The 21,658-nt window shown below is 41.0% G+C and overlaps 1 protein-coding gene across 1 annotated transcript in view; it reads left to right on the plus strand.

Moving 5' to 3' along the window:
- Positions 1-21,658, plus strand: part of LOC100669823 (zinc finger protein 420) — a 22,956-nt gene continuing 1,298 nt past the window's right edge. Inside the window, exons 1-3 of the mRNA XM_064278864.1 lie at positions 1-1,697; positions 2,033-2,856; positions 9,463-9,633. Coding sequence (XP_064134934.1) covers positions 1-1,697; positions 2,033-2,856; positions 9,463-9,633 — 2,692 coding nt within the window. The remainder of the gene's footprint in view (positions 1,698-2,032; positions 2,857-9,462; positions 9,634-21,658) is intronic.

Here is a 21,658-nt window from a genome sequence, read left to right on the forward strand (position 1 = left end):
ATGTTGCTTGTTTTTAACAGAATTCATACAGTAGAAAACCTCCGTGAAAGTAATGAAGGCAATCCGTGTGGGAAAACCTTCAGGCGGATTCCAAATCTTACCGTGCAGAAAAGAAATCCTGCAGAAGTAAATCCTTTTGAATGCTTTGACTGTGAAAAAGCCATCATGGATCCCTCATCACATAACCACCATACCTGTCAGTTTATTACATCTAGAGAAGCCTGTGGTGGTACCACTCCTATGAGAACTCTTAGTGGAAAGAAACCCCATAAGTGTGAGGTATGTGGAAAGGATTTCATTTGTATCTCAACTCTTAAGAATCCTGTGACAACACTCACTAGTGACAATCAGTATAAATGTGATGAGTATGGGAAAGATTTCTGTAGTTTCTCGTCCTTTTGGACACATGTGAGAGGTCATAAGGGTGAATGTAAAGAAAGTTCTTCTAGTGACCCTTTATCCCTCCTTTTCTATAACAGAGATAAGCCTTATGAATGTAGGGAATTTAGAAAAGCCTTTAATTTTTCCTCAGCCCTCACTGCACATTTAGGCACTCACAGTGAAGAGAGGCCTTATGAATGTAAGGAACATGGGAAAGCCTTTGGTTGGCCCTCATACCTCACTACACATATAACAACTCACACTGGAGAGAGGCCTTATGAATGTAATGAATGTGGGAAAGACTTTAGGCAATCCTCAAACCTCATTGTACATAGAAGGATTCAAAGTGGAGAAAGACCTTATGAATGTAAGGAATATGGAAAAGCCTTTAAGTCTTCCTCACATCTCACTAATGATAGAAAAACTCACAGTGGAGACAAGCCATATAAATGTACAGAATGTGGGAAAGCCTTTAGTCAGGCTTCATCCGTTACTGCACATATAAGAACTCACAATGGACAGAGGCCTTATGAATGTAAGGAATGTGGGAAAACATTTAGGTATTCTTCTAACTTCACTTCACATATAAGAACTCACAGTGGAGAGAAGCCTTATGAATGTAAGCAATGTGGGAAAGCCTTTAGGCAGTCCTCAGCCCTCATGACACATAGAAGAATTCATACTGGAGAGAGGCCATATGAATGTAAGGAATGTGGGAAAGCCTTTCGTCAGCTCTCAAACCTCACTACACATATAAGAATTCACAGTGGAGAGAAGCCTTATGAATGTAAGCAATGTGGGAAAGCCTTTAGGCAGTCCTCAGGCCTCATGACACATAGAAGAATTCATACTGGAGAGAGGCCATATGAATGTAAGGAATGTGGGAAAGCCTTTACAGAGCCCTCACAGCTCACCTCGCATATGCGAACTCACAGTGGAGAGAGACCTTATGAATGTGAGGAATGTGGGAAAGCCTTTAGTCACTCAGGAAACTTCACTAACCATATAAGAACTCACAATGGGCAGAGGCCTTATGAATGTAAGGAATGTGGGAAAGCCTTTCGTCACCTCTCAAACCTCACTACACATATAACAATTCACAGTGGAGAGAAGCCTTATGAATGTAAGCAATGTGGGAAAACCTTTAGGCAGGCCTCAGGCCTCATGACACATAGAAGAATTCATACTGGAGAGAGGCCATATCAATGCAAGGAATGTGGGAAAGCCTTTAGTTATTCTTCAGCGATGGCTTCACATAGGAGAGCTCATACTGGTGTCAGGCCTTATGAATGTAAGGAATGTGGGAAAACGTTTAGGTATTCTTCTAACTTCACTTCACATATAAGAACTCACAGTGGATAGAGCCCTTAGGAATGTAAGGAATGTGGGAAACGTTTAGGCATTCTTATAACTTTACTTCACGTATAAGAACTCACAGTCGATAGAGCCCTTATGAATGTAAGGAATGTGGGAAAGTCGTTAGCCAATCCTCAAACCTCATCGTACATAGAAGGATTCGCAGTGCAGAAAGGCCTTATGAATGTAAGGAATGTGGAAAAGCCTTTAAGTGTTCCTCACATCTCACTGATCATAGAAAAACTCACAGTGGAGACAAGCCATATAAATGTACAGAATGTGGGAAAGCCTATAGTCAGGCTTCATCCCTTACTACACATATCAGAACTCACAATGGACAGAGGCCTTACGAATGTAAGGAATGTGGGAAAACATTTAGGTATTCTTCTAACTTCACTTCACATATAAGAACTTACAGTGGAGAGAAGCCTTATGAATGTAAGCAATGTGGGAAAGCCTTTAGGCAGTCCTCAGGCCTCATGACACATAGAAGAATTCATACTGGAGAGAGGCCATATGAATGTAAGGAATGTGGGAAAGCCTTTACAGATCCCTCACACCTCACCTTGCATATGCGAACTCACAGTGGAGAGAGGCCTTATGAATGTGAGGAATGTGGGAAAGCCTTTAGTCACTCAGGAAACCTCACTAAGCATATAAGAACTCACACTGGGCAGAGGCCTTATGAATGTAAGGAATGTGGGAAAGCCTTTAGTCTGCTCTCTACCCTCACTACACATATAACAATTCACAGTGGAGAGAAGCCTTATGAATGTAAGCAATGTGGAAAAGCCTTTAGCAAGTCCTCAGGCCTCATGACACATAGAAGAATTCATACTGGAGAGAGGCCATATGAATGTAAGGAATGTGAGAAAGCCTTTAGTCACTCAGGAAACCTCGCTAACCATATAAGAAGTCACAATGGGCAGAGGCCTTATGAATGTAAGGAATGTGGGAAAGCCTATCGTCAGCTCTCAAACCTCACTACACATATAAGAACTCACAGTGGAGAGAAGCCTTATGAATGTAAGCAATGTGGGAAAGCCTTTAGGCAGTCCTCAGTCCTCATGACACATAGAAGAATTCATACTGGAGAGAGGCCATATGAATCTAAAGAATGTGGGGAGGCCTTTCGTGCTTGCTCTTCCCTCAGAAGACATAAAAACTCATAGTGGAGGACTTAGGAATTTAAGGTGCGTGAGAAAGCCTTTCCTTGTTCATCACATCTCACATCACATATAAGATCTCACTGTGGAGAGACTACTCTGTCAAAAGGGGGGTGTTTCATCCTTAATTCTATAATTTCAAACAGCAAATTTCTGAAAGTCAGTGATAAAAGAACAACGTTTCTCAGTGTGTAACAAAGTAGTACTACCTCCAAGAAGGGGTCATTAGAATTCCTTTGTGCCTATGAAAGTTTCATTTTCACTGTGGGTTCGTCCTCATCAGTGTTTGTTACTTTCTCAGTCCAAACTAAATTTTACGTTTCGGAAAGTCCTTGACTATAACAAATAAGCCTGTACGGAATAGTCAGGAGCAAATGTGGTTTTATATTTGTTAATATTTTTATTGATGTTATTTTGTATACAATGAAATACACTCTTCTTGTATTTGGTTTAAGAGTGTTTTTTGAAAAAAATAGTATTCCATGCAAATTCCACTTTGGAATACAAGCTGACAGTTCCTTCGAAATCTAAACACAGTCCTCCCATTCTGATCTAGCAGTAACACTCCTAGGTATTTACCCACATGAGTTAAAAACATATATCCATATAAAAACCTGCTCACAAATGTTTACAGCAGCTTCCTACATAATTATAATAATTGAAAGCACCCAAAATGTCATTGAATAGGTAAATGGGTAAACAAATAGTGAGACATCCATACAAAGGTGTATTATTCAGTGATGAAAATAATTAAGCTATCAAGGTAGGAAAAGTTATGGAAGAATCTCAAATCCACACTAAGTGAAAGAAGCTGGTCTAGAAAAGCTACATCCTGTGTGATCCCAAGCCTATGACATTCTGGAAAAGTATGAAGTGTAGAGGCAGTACAAAGATCATTGATTGCCAGGGGTTTGGGGAGAGAGAGGAGGAACGAATAGGTGGAGCCCAGGGAATTTTTACAACTGTGTAACTATTCTGTAGGATATGTAATGATGGACTGATGACACTATGCATTTGTCAAAACCTATAGGAGTATAAACACAAAGAGTGAACCCTGATGAAGTCTATGTATTTTAGTTGAAAACCACATCTCACTATTGCTGTGCCCGTTGTTACAAACGTATACCACACCACAGGAATGCAAGATGTTAACAATAGGAGAAACACTGGGTGTAGGTGGGATGCATCGGGAGTCTGTACTTGATACACAATTTTTCAGTAAATACTCATGTCTCTGAAAACAAAGTCAATTTCAAAACTATCCAAAATATGGCATCCCATTTTTGTTTTGTTTTTATAACAGGGGCTGCAGAATCTATTGAAGTTTCTTATATCTTTTTCGTATGAACTAAGTAGACATCATTCGTTTTCGTTTCTTATAACTGAATTTAAAAACTATTGTAAAATACATGTAAAAAATAAATTTTGCCATTTTAACCATCTGAAGTGTACAAATTCATTAGTTACATTCACAATGTTGTGCAACCATCAACCCTATTTCAAAAAATTCTTCATACCATCCCATTTGGAACAAAGGAGAATGAAGAAAAAACCAAACACACACAGAAAATATGAGCCCAAAGTACTAAAGGAGTACATGAACCAGAGACTCCACCAGCCCGAGACCAGAACAACTAGATGGTGCCTGGCTGCCAGCAATGACTGTCCTACCAGGGAACACAACACAAAGTCTCGGACAAAACAGGATACAAACGTAGAACAGAGCTCAGATTCATGTTTGAGCAGATTTCATGGTCTGACAGAGACTGGAGGAGCCCCCGAGACCTTGGCCCCCAGACACACTGCGAACCGCTAACTGAAACCATTCTCCAAGCGCACTCATCAGACAAAGATTAGACAGGAGTGTAAAACCGGAAGTAATAAGCATGAGGAATGTGCTTCTTAGTTCAATTAGATTTATAAGACCGAATAGGTAGCTCCTGCCCAAAAGCAGGATGAGAAGGCAGGAAGGGACAGGGAAATTGGTCAAATGGACACAGCGAACCCAGGGGATTCCAACTAATGCCACAAAACAATATGTATATAAATTTCTTAATACGAAACTTACTTGAGGTGTAATGTTTCACCTAAAGAATAAGAAAAGTTTTTTTTTCATCACCCCAAACAGAAACTCTCTACCCAACAAGCAATAAGTCCCCATTTCCACTCCCTCCAGCCCCCGGTAACTAATAATAAACTGTTCTCTCTGCCTTTGCCAGTTCTGGGCATTTCACATAAATGGAATTGTATGAAATTCGTCCTTTAGTGTCTGGCTTATTTCACTCGTCATAATATGTGTTCAAGGTTCATCCATCAACTTGCATGTACCAGAACTTCATTTCTCTTTGTGGTTGAATAAATATTCAATTTCTTCCTCTGTGGCATTAGTCGTTGATGCATAAATTTGAATAATATTGGTATTAACTGTTCTTCCTTGTAGGCATATGGATATTATGGTGTCATTGACAACGTTGTAATTCAGGATCTTGAAATGTTCTTTTTGGTGATGAATGCGATTCCATTCCTCTTCAATTTGTCATTCCTGGCATAGTTGGTCATATGAATGTCTGAAATGGCCCATACCAGTCCATTTCACCTCAGTAATGCCTAGGATATTGATCTTTATGAGTTCCATTTCATTTCTGACAACTTCCAAAGCTGCAGAATTTCATTAATAATGGTAATGTGGGGCAGCGAACAGAGGCTTGAGAAAATGCTCACCATCACTGCCATTAAAGAAATGCAAATCAAAACGAAAATCAGGCAGGAAGAGAGGGATATTCACTAAGTAGATAGCAGACAAAAATTTAGGCGACGGGAAGTACAACTGAACTAAACCAAAAGGAATTTCCTCAATACAACCAAAAGCTTCAAAGGTCAGAGTAGCAGGGACAGTTTTTTGGAGACCACGGTTGCAAGGGACATGTAGGTCAATTGGCCTAACAAAATTTATTAAGAAAACGGTCTGTGTTCCACTTTGGTGAGAGGAGTCTGGGGTTTTAAACGCTAGCAAGCGGCCATCTAAGATGCATCAATTGGTCTGAACCCACCTGGAGCAAAGGAGAATGAAGAACACCAAAGACTCAAGAGAAATATAAGCCCAAGAAACAGGGCCACATAAACCAGAGACTCCATCAGCCTGAGACTCAAAGAACTAGACAGTGCCCGGCTGCTGGTGATCATTGCCCTGAGAGAACACAACAGAGAATCCCTGATGGAGCAGGACAATAGTGGGATGCAGATCTTAAATTCTCATAAAAAGCCCAGGCTTAATAGTCTGCCTGAGACTGCGGGACCCTGACAGCCATGGTTCCCAGACCCTTTGATAGACCAAATTGGAACCATTCCCAAAATTAAGTCTACAGACAGGGATTGGCCTGGACTATAAGACAATGATGCTTGTGAGGAGTGAACTTCATGGCTCAAGGAGACACATAGGATTATGTGGGCAACTCCTGTGTGGTGGCGAAATGAGAAGGAAGAGGGGAACAGGAGCTGGCTGAATGGACACGGGGAATGCAGGGTGGAGAGGAGGAATGTGCTGTCTCATTAAGGGGAGCACAGCTGGGACTGCATAGCAAGGTGTGCACAGCTTTTTGTATGAGAGACTGACTTGATGTGTAAACTTTCAACTAAACCACAATAAATTAAGGAAAACTATGAGCTACCTTCTCACTCCAACGTTATTGGCACATAACAACAACAAAAACAAAAACACAAAAATCAATGCTGGAGAGGTTGAAGGGATGTCATGGGTTGAATTATGTCTCCCGGAAATGTAGTAACTTGGTTAAGTCATGATTCCCAATATTCTGTCGTTGTTCTCCATTTTGAGATTGTAGTTTTATGTTAAAGAGGATTAGCGTGGGATATAAAACCCTTACCAGGTCACCTCCCTGATCCAATGAAAAGGGAGTTTCCCTGGGGTGTGGCATGTACCACCTTTCATGAGAGATAAAAGGAAAAAAAGTGAGCAGAGACAGGGGAATCTCATACCGCTAAGCAGTGCCGGGAGTAGAGCGTGTCCTTTGGACCCAGGGTCCCTGCTCAGAGAAGCTCCCCATCCTGGGGTAGATTGAGGAGAAGGCTTAAAGTAAAAGCCTTTGCCTGGAGCCGACGTCTGAAATTTAGACTTTTAGCCTACTTTACTGTGAAGAAATAAATTTCTCTTTGTTGAAGCCATCCACTTGTTGTATCTCTGTTATAGCAGCACTAGATGACTAAGACAAGCGAGATTGGAACTCTTATGCACTGCTGGTGAGAATGTAAAGTGGTACAACCATTTTGGAAGACGATTTGGTGCTTCCATAAAAAGCTAGAAACAGAAATACCATAGGATTCAGTAATGCCACTCCTAGGAATATACCCTAGAGAAATAAGAGCCATCACACAAATAGACATACCCATACCCATGTTCACTGCAGCATTATCTACAATAGCAAAAAGATGGAAACAACCTAAGTGCCCATCGACAGGTCAATGGATGTCTTAGTCATGTAGTGCTGCTATAACAGAAATGCCACAAGTGGATGGTATTAAGAGAAATTTTATTCTCTCACAGTCCAGAAGGCTAGAAGTCTGAATTCAAGGCACTGTCCTCTCCAAGGGAAGACTTTCTGTCTGTGTTGGCTCTGGAGGAAGTTCCTTGTCATCAGTCTTCCCTTGGTCTGGGAGCATCCCAGTGCAGGAACCTCAGATCCAAAGGACACACACTGCTGCTGGCGCTACCTTCTTGGTGATATGAGGTCCCCATGTCTCTCTGATGGTTTCTCTCTTTTATATCTCAGAAGAGATCGCCTTAAGACACTACCTAGGCTTGTAGACCTCATCAGTATAACGGCCGCTAATTCGTCTTATTACATCATAGTGATAGGATTTACAACACATAGAGAAATCAAAAGATAAAATGGTAGACAATCATACAAGGGAATCATGAACTATCGAAATTGAGAGATATTTTGGGGGGCATGCAATTCAATCCATTATGATGGGTAAACAACCTATGGTACCTGAACACAATGCAATACTATGCAAATATAATGAAGAATGATGAATCTGCGAAACATGTCACAACATGTATGAGTTGGGAGGGCATTTTAATGAGTGAAATGGGTCAATCACAAAAGGACGAATACTGTATGGGACCACTACTACAAAAACTCATAGGAAGTTTTAAACACAGAAACGATCCATGATGGTTCAAAGGGAGGGGTGAGGAAGAAGAGAAAAACACTAGTGAATAGTTAAGAGGTAGCTTTGATGAAGGCTAAGGCACTACGCAATACTGGGGAAGTCAGCAGAGCTTGATCAAGCCAAGGTCATGGAAACTTCACAGACAAATCCAAATTCACCGAGGGACCGAATTACTGGGTTGAGGGCTGGGGACCATTGACTCATTAACTTCTGGTTCAATTGGCATAACATACTTTATAAGGAAAATGTTCTGCATCCTACTTTGGTGAGTAGCATCTGTGGTCTTAAAAGCTCGTGAGCAGCCATCTAAGATACTCCACTTTTCTCACCTCGTATGGAGCAAGGAAAAATGCAGAACACCACAGTCACAAGGTAAAGATTAGTTCAAAGCACTAATGAACAACTACCACAGCCTCCACCAGACAGTCCAGCCCAACCAGGTGGTGCCCCGCTATCCACACTGACTACTTTGACAAGGATCACGATAGAGGATCCCAGACAGAGCTGGAGGAAAATGTAGAAAAAAATCCAGACTCAAAAGAACAGACTAACTGGTCTGACAGAGACTGAGAAACCCCAAGATTACGGCCCCCAGACAGCCTTTTCACTCAGTACTGAAGTCACTCCTGAGGTTCACTCTTCAGACAAAGATTAGAAAGGCACATTAAAAGAAAAAAAAAAGGGGCAAGTGAATTGTAGAAAATACGAATCTAGAAAAATTGGAAGTCTCCATCCCTGCTACTATTTTAACACAAGTCCAGTCCCTAATCATATTTCCCAAGATTCCCAAATGGGAGAAGGATGTAGTCCCCATTTATTTCCTTATAGCGTTTTTAAATGTTTTCTTTCTGTTTTGGAGACACTCCCCTTACATCAGTGATTCTCAGCTAGGGACCATTTTCCACCTCAGGATACCTGGCAATATCGGGAAACACTGCGAGGGAGGCACGTGCTAATACACTCTAGTGTTTTAGAGGCCAAGGAGGCTGCTGAACATCCTACATGCATCCTGGGGTATGCAGCCCTGGTGGAAGCCGTTGCATATGGACAAAAACTGACCTAACATTATGATTTGTCACCCAGGGACACATCAAACTTCCCTTTTATATAACAAAAGCGAACATCTACTTGGAACTTCACATGGTATTTCTTGTGCTGGTGATTTACCATATTAGCTCATTTAATCCTCATATCAAGCACAGGTGGCACATGTTGTCATAGCCTCTCTTTCACAGATGAGGAAACTGAGGCACAGGGAAAGTAAGCATATTTCTCAAAACCACCTTCTATTAAGGTGGCATCAAGATTTTCAAGCCAGGAAAGGAAAACCTAAGAGTTCACACTATTAATTGCTCTGTTCCATCAGCCATGGACACATGTGTCCAGCACGGGACACTGGCGATGTCTCTGACAGGAAGACTCACTGTAGAGAAACGTCTGCAGGGCTCCCTTTATGCCTTTGTTCCCCAAGTTGTAGATGAAAGGCTTTGCCATGGAAGCGACCACCGTGTACAGAACGGCAAACACCCGTGCAGAAGTAATGTGGATGTAGAACAGACAGCCATAAGAAGGCAGGCTACGTAGGAAAAGGAGACAAACGAGAGATGAGACCCACAGGAGAAAATGCTTTATACTTCCTGTTACGGATCGAATTTGTATCCCCCCAAAATATGTGTTATAAACCTTAATCCCTATAGTTGTGGCTATAGTCCTATTTGGGAGTGGGGCTTCTTGGTTATGTTAATGAGGTAATATCAGTGTAAGGTATGTATGAAGTCAATCTCTTTCAAGATGTAAAAAAAATCAGGTTGAGCAAGCAGGCGAGCAGAGCTGGGGGAAGACAGATGCCACAGCACATGAAGATAACCAAGAAACTGAGATCACAAGCTGAGAAGAGACAAGGACCTTCCCTCAAGAGGCCACAGAGAAAGGAAGCCTTCCCTAGAGCTGGTGCCCTGAATGTAAGCTGTTGAGAAAATAGCTTTGTTTGTTACAGCCACCCACTTATGTTATTTCTGTTATATCAACACTAGACAACTAAGAATATGTTATGGGACAGTGGGATGCTGCTCTAAAAATATCTAAAATGTGGAAGTGGTTTTCGAATTGGGTAATAGGAAAAGCCTCGAAGAGTTTTAATGTGCGTAATAGTCAAAGCCTAGGTGGTCTTCAAGAGAAGGTCGGCAGAATTATGGACATCAAAAGCCATTCTGGTGAGGGCTCAGAAAGAAGTGAGGAGAGCCATAGAGAAAATTCTCCATCATTTTAGAGAGTAGTTATGGTGCCATCAACAGAATGTTGCTAGACATGTGGACATTAAATGTGCTTCTGCTGGGGCTTTAAAAGTTGAACATGTGATTGGACGATGGAGGAGATCTAATTCTTTTTAGCCAACGTCAAAGAGGTTGCCTGAATTATGTCCAAATGTTTTGTGGGAGGCAGAACTTATAACTGATGAACTGGGATATAAGGGTAAGGGGATGTCTAAGCAAGGTCTTAAAGAGGTCACATGGTTTCTTCTTCTGCTAATAGTAAAGTGCAAGAGGAAAGAAATGGACTTAAAAATGAACTGTGCAACATGAAAACAGAACTTAAAGGTTTGGAAAATCCTGTTGAACAAACTAAGGACACGTGTCGTCCTAGAATGTTTGCTAAGAATGTGGCTGCAAAACGAAAGGCCTCTGCCTCTTGGAATTCTACAAGCAAGTGGCCTGGGGAGCTACATCTGTTGTCCTCCAAGAGAAGAAAAGAATAATCCCTGCGGCTGCTCTGAGATCAGCAGAAAAGTTGGAAGGAACACTAGAACCAGGGCTGACTGATTGTCAAAGGGTGGAACCAAGAACTCCTGGGTTCCAAAGGCTGCAGATATGCCCTCCTATATTTCAAAGACTTAAATCTGCACCAACTCGGTTTTGGCATGTGGGGCTGCCATTCAATTTTGCCAAGAGGATTGGTCTGCTGCTCAAAGCTGAGGGAGTGGGGATGCCATGCTCAAGGTGCAGGATAATGGTGTCTGCCAGGGTCGAGGGGAAATAATCGTCACTCAGGCGGACTAGGAGGATAGGACTACCTAAAGCCACGGGAGTAGAACTGCCAAACCAGTGGCCTTGGAAGGTAGGTGTGAAACCCCAAGCCGAGAGACCTCCAACCAGAATCCAGAAAGCATGGCCAACACCCACGATCTGGAGGGTGGGAACATTGCCCAGATGCTCTCAGGGAACAGAGGATTATTTTCAAGCCTTGAGAACTAATGAAATTTTTTCTCCTGGGATTTGGACTTGGTTGGTGCCCGTTATTTCTTCTTTCCTTCCGTTTCCCCCATTTGTAATGGAAATGTTTACCTTGTGCCTGTTCCACCATGCTACGTTGGAAACAGATTACTTGTAGTCTAGGTTTCACAGGTTTCCAAATGCAAAGGAATTTTGCCCCATATTTGATTTATAGGTTTCAGAAGATGAGATTTTGGACTTGGAGTTGATTTAAGACATGTAGGATGGTGTGACGTGGTGAATGTTTTTTTGCATGTGGTGAGGACATGAATTTGGGGGCGTGTCAAAAAGCGAAATATTATGTATTGAGTTGTGTTCCCCAGAAATCTGTGTTGTAAATCCTAAACCCTATCCCTGTGGTTATAATTCTCCCTGGGAGTGGGTTTTCTCATGTTAATGAGACAGTGTTAGCGAAGATAGTATGAATCATTTTTGTAATCTCAGAAATCTTACTTACTTAAATCAATTTGTTTTGAGGTTTAAAAAGAGAAATTTTAAGCAAGCAACCAAACAAACACGCAGAGATCGAGGGAAACAGATGCCACATCACGTGAAGATCATCAAGGAACAGAGAAACACGACCTGAGACAAGGACGTTGCCCTGGAGCCGACAGAAAGAGAAAGCATTTTCCTGCAGGCAGCACCCTGAATTTAGGCTTTTAGCCTCCTAACCTGTGAGAAAATAAATTTCTTAAAACCACCCACTTCTGGTATTTCTGTTACAGCAACTCTAGGTAACTAAGTCACTTCCCTTCCTTTCTTCAGATGCTCAGTATATAATACGCAGTTTGCGCGTATATGAAAAGGATTCGAGCAACAGGAAGAAAAACCATGATGTCTGTCACAATATATAACACAAGGTTATTGATGAAGGTGTTGGAGTAGGCAAGCTTGAGGACTTTGGTGAGCTCACAGAAATAGCGTGGGATTTCAATCACTGCACAGAAAGTGCCAGCTCAGTCAAAGGGTCAGGAAGAACACCCAGCATGCTGACAAGCCAAGGGTTTTGAATAAATGTGTAGTGCTGAGACAGAAAGGTCCACATAAACCAGAGGGTCCATCACCCTGACACCAGAAGAACTAGATGGTGCACAGCTACCACCAATGACTGCCCTAACAGGGAACACAATAGAGAGCCCCTGACAGAGCAGGAGGAATGCGGGCAGCAGAACTCAAATTCTAGTAAAAAACCAGACTTAGTGGTCTGACTGAGACTGGAGGAACCCCCGAAAACATGACCCCCGGACTCTCTGTTCACCCAGAACTAAAACCGTTCCCGAAGCCAACTCTTCAGACATAGAATAGACTGCACTATAACGCATAAAATGATAATCATGAACAGTGTGTTTCTTAGTTCAAGCAGATACACAGGACTAAATGGGCAGCTCCTGTCCAGAGGCGAGATGAGACAGCAAAAGGGATAGGAGCTAGTTGAATGGACACGGAAAATCCGGGGTGGAAAGGAGAAATGTGTGGTCACATTACAGGGATAGCAACTAGGGTCACATAACAATGTGTGTATAAATTTTTGTATGAGAAACTAACTTGAGCTGTAAATTTTCAACTAAAGCACACATACAAAAAAGAACAGGGCTTCTTCGGTTTGAGGTGGTGGGGTTGCTGGAGGGATTAGAAGAATGGGGCTGCCCAAGGCAAGGGAGCAGTGTTGCCATCTCAGTGGGCCTCAAAGGCCAAGTTGAAGCTCAGGATTCAAGGCCTACAACCAGAATCCAAAGATCATGGTCAACATCTAGACTCTGGAATGCAGGGTCATTGCCTGCATGTTCTCAGAAAACAGAGGATTATTTTGAAGCCTTGAGTGATAATATGTTGGGGTGCTGGGTTGTGGACTTACTTGCTGCCCCTTATCCCGTCTTGCCCTCTAATTTGCCCCTCTTGTGATGGAAATGTCAACCTTGTGTCTGTTCTATTATTGTACTTTGGAAACAGATAATTTGTAGCCTAGATTTCACAGGTTCACAGATGAAGAGGAATTTTGTCCGAGGATGGAATATGCCTCAAGTTTCACCCATATTTGATTTAGATGACTTGGAAGATGAGATTTTGAACTTAGAGTTGATTTAAGACTTTTGGAATGATGTGATGGGGTGAATGGGTTTTGCATGTGGCAGATATATTAATTTTGGGGGCCAAAGCATGGAATGTTACAGACTGAATTGTGTCTCCCAAAAGTATTGTCATAAATCCTGCCCTGTATATCTGTGCTTATATTCCCATTTGGGAATGGGTTGCCTTTGTTATGTTAATGAGACAGGATTAGTGCTGGCTGTGTCTTGAGTCAATGTCTTTTGAGATATAAAAGAGACCCAACAAGTCAGCCAGAGAAACTGAGATGGAGGAAGAGAGTTGACAAGCCACATGAAGAACACTCAGGAGCAGCTGGGAAGAGATAAGGACCTTCTCTGAATGTTACTTATTTTGTTGTTGTTGAGAATACACATAGCAAAACATACACCAATTCAACAGGTTCTACATGTACCATTTAGTGACATTGATTACATTGTTCAAGTTGTGTAACCATTCTCGTCCTCCTTTTCTGAGTTGTTCTTCCTCCATTAACATAAATTCATTGTCCCCTACGTTTTCTATCTAATCTTTCCTGCTGCTGTTGTCAATTTGATCCCACATAGATAGTTCTTAAAAGGGCAGTATGCTCAAGGCAGGCATTTTTTACTAGTTAAGTTAAACTATTGTTCAGTTTTAAGAAGACTTCAGGGGATATTTTTGGTTTAAGGTTTATCTCAGGGAAATAGTTTCAGGGGTTCATTCGACCTTCATGGATTCAAGAAGTTGGAGTCCGTGAGAATTTGAAATTCTTATCTGTATTTTATCCCTTTTTATGAGGATTCTTCTATAGAGTCTTTGATCAAAATGTTCAGTAATGCTAGTTGGGTACCATCCAGTTCTTCAGGTCTGATGGTATTGGAAGCAGTTTTTCATGGAGACAATTATCTGCACTTTCCATATCTTCCTTATATTCCTGACTCAAGTTTTTCCTGTGTTGCTTTAGGTGAATACAGACCAAGTGTTATGCCTTTCATGGCCCCTTGTAAGTGTTTAAGACCCCCGGCACCACACAACTAACTAGAAGGTATAACTACTAAACACGTTATTAGGCCAATTAATCAGGATATCCCATGAAAACATGATCCTAAACATCCAAAACAAGAAATCAAATCTGATGAGATTTAAGGAGATTCAGCATCTAGTTTGTTTTTTAACGTTGTAAATATCACTCACAAACCATTTCCTTCTTCATCATTTTTTATTTTTATTGTGCTTTAAGTAAAAGTTTACAAATCAGGTCAGTCGCTCATACAAAAATTTATATAACCTTGCTATACTAAGATCTTGAGGGCCTATAAATCTGCATTCTACCCCTCACCCACCTGGATAAGAGACTAGGCTGGATGTGGGGTCTTTACAATTCTAAAATCCCAAATTCCAAGAATCGCCAAGAAGTGAGGGTGGGTGGGCGTGTCCAAGTCATACAAGTCCTTGGATTGGACTGTTGATCTGCTGGGAGTTAAAAACAGGCAAAAGAAGGGATGTGCAACACAGAGGTTTAGTCAGAGAATTCTCCTTTCTTCCATCTACAACAGCTCATCAACTGTTTTCCTTATCATGGGAGTTGGCTCTCGAATCATGAAAAGATACACATTCTGTAGTTTGCCACCTCTCACTTGTACTTAAATAACCAAGTTGTTTATGTCAGGAAGCCTCTAAATTGTAGTTTCGGTGGAGTAGAATTTGACCCAAGGATATCTAAATGTGTTTATTTTCATCTTTTCAGTAATGAAAAAAAGCCCTGTTGGCACAGTGGCTAAGTGTTCAGCTGCTAACGAAAGATTAGTGTTTGAAACCCACCAGCTGCTCTGCGGAAAGAAGATGTAGCAGTCTGCTTCTGTAAAAATTACAGCCTTGGAAACCCTATGGGACAATCCTACTCTGTCCTATAGAGTCCTTATGAGTTGCAATCCACTCGACGTCAACAGGTCAGTAATCCAATTCTCTGTGCCATGATAGACACGTAGTCTAACAATGTGGATACTTCTTTGATTTTCCTTTCCCTCTGTGTAAGAGCTTTCAAAATAGAAGTGTCCAGTATATCTGAAAAGGCTAGTTCGAGCTTAGGCCTTGTGACTCCATTTTGTTATTTCCGCTTTTACATGACAACAGTTAATTTTTGTACAGGCTTAATCTGGTATCTAAAGAAATGTTTCTCTTTGTAACCAAGCTAAGAATGTTGTCAGTTTTTCTCCAGTGTCCCTTGATACAGTGTACCCAACCTGTACATTCCCCCCAAAATTGTCTTGCAAACCTGTGCAGAGAAACTCCTTAACCAGGGGAAGACTGATGACAAGGACTTTCCCCAAGAGCCAAAAGAGAGAAAGCCTTCCCCCGGAGATGGCACCCTTAATTTGGACTTGCAGCATTCTAGACAGTGAGAGAACAAATTCCTGTTTATTAAAGCCATCCATCTGTGGTATTCCTGTTATAGCAGTACTAGGTAACTAAGAATTTGGCAGTAGGAGTGGGGTGCTGCTTTGACAGATACCTAATATGTGGAAGCTGTTTTTCAACTGGGAATGGATAGAGGCTGGACAAGTTTTAAAGTGCCTAAGAGTAGAAGCGTAGATTGCCTTGAAGAGAGTGTTGGTGGAATTCTGGACATCAAAGACAATTGTGGTGAGCACTCAGAAGAAAGTGAAAAGAGCTGTTAAAGCCATCCACTTGCGGTATTTCTGATATAACAGCACTAGATGAGTAAGACAACAGGTGAGCCTGGGGCTCCCTCTACTGGGACACTGGTTTGGGGTTCATGTTCCAAAACGCTATAAGCTGACTTTAGTAGAATTTCGGAATTTCAGTGATCACTTTGGGAAAATGAGTTCCCATTTGCATTGTCTATTTTCCTCTGTGGGGCACTTTTTTGGTGATCAGGTTTTGTCAGAGGGTCTGATATACCTCCATGTGAGACTCTGGCAAGTTAATCAGTTTTATCCAAAACCTGTGATTTTGTTGAATTGACTTGATCTTACCAAAGAAATGCTGTATACCTTTTAAGAAACTGGAATCCCTATTTGTTTTCTCTCATGTTGTTTAAGGGTAGAAGCTTGATTTGTGAGCTGGCCTCACAGACCAGTAAGTTTATTTTGTTTTTCTGTCCTATTTTGTTCTGAAGCTTGACTCTGATCTAGTAACTGTAATCATAGTAATCTTTTAGTCCACTCAGTCCTATGTAGTTAATTTCAGTTCCACATAATCCTGGATCAGGAGCAGTCTGTAAACCCATCAGCTTCTACTCGAGAGTTCTGGAAAACTTAATCCAGCCTAGTGTATTCCATGTTCAAAATATCACACCTCTTTTCATAAGTCCAATGTAGTCCCTCTATTTTTGGACTATTTTGATCAAGCATTTTCAGTGAGGCAGCAAATTTAAAAACTTATATGCAAATGACAAAACTTTAAAAGGCCATGATTAACTTATAATAATTCTTAAAAGTGAAAGATCTGATGGAAATTAATTACAAAAGTAATGCAAAGTCAAATGAAGTGAATTTAAAAAAAGTTAGAAAAAAATTTCTAAACAATGACTAAACTTATCTTCAAAGAACTTTGGATATAACACATAGTAATCTTGAGATGTAATACTATATACTCAGGATACCATATTCTTACACAGTGTGTACCTTCTACATTTGTTTTGCAATCGTGCCTTTCCCCATGAAGTATTTTGCTAAGCGATGTATGCTAGTTTTTATTACAGCAACATAAAAAAAACTGGCATTGTAGCACTTATGAATATGCCTTGTGGGGGGAAGGTGCAGTTGGAAGAGAAACAGAAGGCCCTGTTTATTTGTGTAAAAATATGGGATACCCCAAATATAACAAGGTCATCAATTTTGGAGCCCTGGTGGCACAGTTGTTATCAGCTCTGATGGTAAACCAAAGGTTAGTGGTTCAAATCCACCAGCCACTCCTTGGAAACCCGATGGGGTAGTTCTACTCGAAATTGACTATCAGCAACAGGTTTGGTTTTGGTGTTTTGGATCAAGTCTCTAAACATCTGAATAGTAATTAAAAAAAAAAAAAACCTCCATGGGTAAAGGATGGAAATTCCCCATTAAAAACATTGGCTCAGATGATGCTAGACTCAAAATAATGACTAATTAAAAAATATGAGAGTGTCATGTGCTTGTTGTGTAATATCAGGCACGCTGACACATAAATTTTTAACCCAAAGAAAATTTGACACTTCTGATTTGACAACACATTTCATGTAACTCATAATACATTCAATAAATTTTTTAAACAGTCTTTGTTATATATCTCTTGTTGAATCTAAATTTTTTTTTCTAAATTTTTTGTTTTGTTGAGAATATACACAACAAACCATACACCAATTCAACAGTTTCCGTATGTACAATTTAGTGACAGATTATATTCTTCAAGGTGTGCAATCATTCTCATCATCCTTTTCTAAGCTGTTCTTACCCTATTAACATAAATTCACTGACTCCTGAGATTCCTGTCAAATCTTTGGAGTTGTTGCTGTCAATTTGATACCTTACAGTTATTAAAAGTTGATAATGCTCAATGCAGACATTTTTCAGTAGTTAAGCTAAACATCGTTTGGTTTTAAGAAGACTTCAGGGAATTCTTACGGGTTTAAGGTTTAAAGACTATCTCAGGTGAAGAGTTTCAGGGGGTTATCCAACGTTCATGGCTCCAGGAAGTCTGGAGTCCATGAGTTTTTTAAATTCTGTCCTCCATTTTCCCCCTTTTCATCAGAATTCTTTTATAAAATCTTTGATCAAAATGTTCAGTAATTGTAGCCAGGCACAATCCAGTTCTTCTGATCACATGGCAAAGAAGGCAGTTGTTCATGGAGCCAATTAGCCACATATTCCATATCTTCCTCCTATTCCTGACTCTCCTTCTTCTGTTGCTCCAGGTGAACAGAGTCCACCTGTGTACCTTGGATGGCAGCTTTTAAGACACCTGGCACTACACAACAAACTAGAAGGTAGAACAGAAGCACTAAACATGTCATTAGGCCAATTTACTGGGATGTCCCATGAAACCATGGTCATAAACCTCCAAATCTCATGAGATTTAAGCAGTCTCAGCAAGTACTTTTGTTGTTGTAGTTATTGTTGTGAATATATTACACAACTTTTGCTAATTCAACTTTTTACAGGTTCCAACTTACCGATAGTTATTAGAATCGGCCATGCAACACTGCCCTTAATCATTGTGATATTTCTATCACTCTTAACCCCATCTCATTTTCGTTTTCCTTTCCCTCTCACCTCAATAACCACTAATGAAATTTGTTCTCTACACATTTGCCTTTTCTTGTCTTTTTATGGAGCCCTGGTATCGGAGTGGTTAAGCACTCGACTGGTAATTGTAATGTTGGCGGTTTAAACCCACCAGTCACTCCACAGGAGAAATATATAATGGTTTGCTTCCGTAAATATTACAGCTTTGGAGACCTATAGGGCAGTTCTATTCTATCCTATAGGATTGCCCATGAGTTAGAATCTACTGGATGGCGGTGGATTTGGGTTTGCATTTTTACATCAGTCAAGTCATACAGTATTTGTCCTTCTGCGATTGACTTATTTCACTCAGCATAATGTCTTCCAGTTCCATCCGTATTGTAGCATGTGTACCGATACTTCATTTCTTCTACTGGCTGAGAAGTATTGCATGGTATGTATGTACCACATTTGGTTTATCCATTCATCTGTAGATGGGCATTTATGTTGTTTCTACTTTTTGGCTATTGTGAATAGTGCTGCTATGAACATGGATGTACAAGTCTCTGAGCCTCTGCTTGCAAGTCTTTTGGATAGTAAGTAGGAGTGGAGTTGCTTGGTCACATGGTAGTTCTATTTTTAGTTTTTTGAGGAACCACTAGTTTTGCAGGTCGGCTTTACCATTTTGCATCCCGACTAGCAATAGGTGTTTCCAGTTTCCCTACATCCTAACTTTGTTATTTTTCTTGATTTTTTAAATTTAGCTATCGTAGTGGAAGTGAAACGGTATGTGTATGGTTTTGATTTGCCCCTCTGTAATTGCTACTAAAGAGCATCCTCCTATTGAGTTTCTTAGAGCTAACTATTTTTGTACGGTAAGTTTTACCCGTGGAAGCAGCAGTCAAGAAATCAAATGATGAATTGGGCAAAACTATCGCAAAAGACCGGTTTAAACTGTTAAAAGCAGAAATATCACTTTGAGAAATAAGGTGCACCTGACCCAACCGAACCAGTAGTATTTTCAGTCACCTCATATGCATACAAAAGCTGGAAATGAATAAGGAAGACTCAGGAACTGACGCCTTTGAATTGTGGTGTTGGTGAAGAATATTGAATATACCATGGACTGCCAGAAAAACGAAGGCATCTGTTTTGGAAGAAGTACAAACAGAATCTTACTTAGAAGTGAGGATGGCGAGAATTCGTCTGACGTACTTTGGGCATTATCAGGAGGGGCAAGTCCCAGTTGAAGGACGTTATGCGTTAAAGTAGATGAAGGAGAGGAAGACTCTTAACGAGGTGGATTGACACAGTGGCTGCAATGATGGGATCAAGAATAGCAATGGTTGTGAAGACGGTGCAGGACCGGACAGTGTTTGGTTCTGTTGTACGTATGGTCACTATGAGTTGGAACCTACCTGATTGTACCTAACATCAGCTTTGTTTTTGTATGCTTTTTTTTTTTTTTTATTAAGCTTTAAGTGAACATTTACCATTCCAATCAGTCTGTCACATGTAGGTTTACATACATCTTACTCCCTTCTCCCACTTGCTCTCCCCCTATTGAGTCAGCCCTTTCAGTCTCTTGTTTCGTGCCAATTTTACCATCTTCCCTCTCTCTCTATCTTCCCATCCCCCCTCCAGTCAAGAGTTGCCAACACACTCTCCAGTGTCCACCTGATTTAATTAGCTCACTCTTCTTCAGCATCTCTCTCCCCTCCACTGACCAGTCCTTTTCATGCCTGATGATTTGTCTTCGGGGATGGTTCCTGTCCTGTGCCATCAGAAGTTCTGGGGAGCATTCTCTCTGGGATTCCTCTAGTCACAATCATACCATTAGGTGTGGTCTTTTCATGAGAATTTGGGGTCTGTATCCCATTGGTCTCCTGCTCCCTCAGGAGTTGTCTGTTGTGCTCCCTGACAGGGCAGACATCGATTGTGGCCGGTCACCAACTAGTTCTTCTGGTCTCAGGATAATGTAGGTCTCTGGTTCATGTGGCCCTTTCTGTCTCTTGGGTTCTTAGTTGTCGTGTGACCTTGGTGTTCTTCCTTTGCCTTTGCTCCAGGTGGGTTGAGACCAATTGATGTATCTTAGATGGCCGCTAAGGACATGTTGGCATTTAGGATCCCAGGCGCCAGAATTCAAAGTGGGATGCAGAATGTTTTCATAATAGAATTATTTTGCCCATTGACTTAGAAGTCCCCTCAAACCAAGTTCCCCAGACCCCAGCCCCTGCTCCGCTGACCTTTGAAGCTTTCATTTTATCCCGGAAACCTCTTTGCTTTTAATCCAGTCCAATTAGGCTGACCTTCCTTGTATTGAGTGTTGTCTTTCCCTTTACCCAAAGCAGTTCTTATCTACAGATTGATCAATAAAAAGCCCTCTCCCTCCCTCCCTCCCTCCCCCCTTTGTAACCACATAAGTATGTGTTCTCCGTTTTTTCTATTTCTCAAGATCTTATAATAGTGGTCTTATACAATATTTGTCCTTTTGCAACTGACTCATTTCGCTCAGCATAACGCCTTCCAGATTCCTCCATGTTATGAAATGTTTCAGAGATTCGTCACTGTTCTTTATCGATGCGTAGTATTCCATTGTGTGAATATACCACAATTTATTTACCCATTCATCCACTGACGGACATCTAGGTTGCTTCCAGCTTTTTGCTATTGTAAACAGAGCTGCAATAAACATGGGTGTGCATATATCTGTTTGTGTGAAGGCTCTCGTATCTCTAGGGTATATTCCGAGGAGTGGGATTTCTGGGTTGTATGGTAGTTCTATTTCTAACTGTTTAAGATAACGCCAGATGGATTTCCAAAGTGGTTGTACCATTTTACAATCCCACCAGCAGTGTATGAGAGTTCCAATCTCTCCGCAGCCTCTCCAACATTTATTATTTTGTGTTTTTTGGATTAATGCCAGTCTAGTTGGTGTGAGATGGAATCTCATCGTAGTTTTAATTTGCATTTCTCTAATGGCTAATGATCGGGAGCATTTTCT

This window comes from Loxodonta africana, chromosome Y (assembly GCF_030014295.1).
Source record: "Loxodonta africana isolate mLoxAfr1 chromosome Y, mLoxAfr1.hap2, whole genome shotgun sequence".
Taxonomy (NCBI): Eukaryota; Metazoa; Chordata; class Mammalia; order Proboscidea; family Elephantidae; genus Loxodonta; species Loxodonta africana.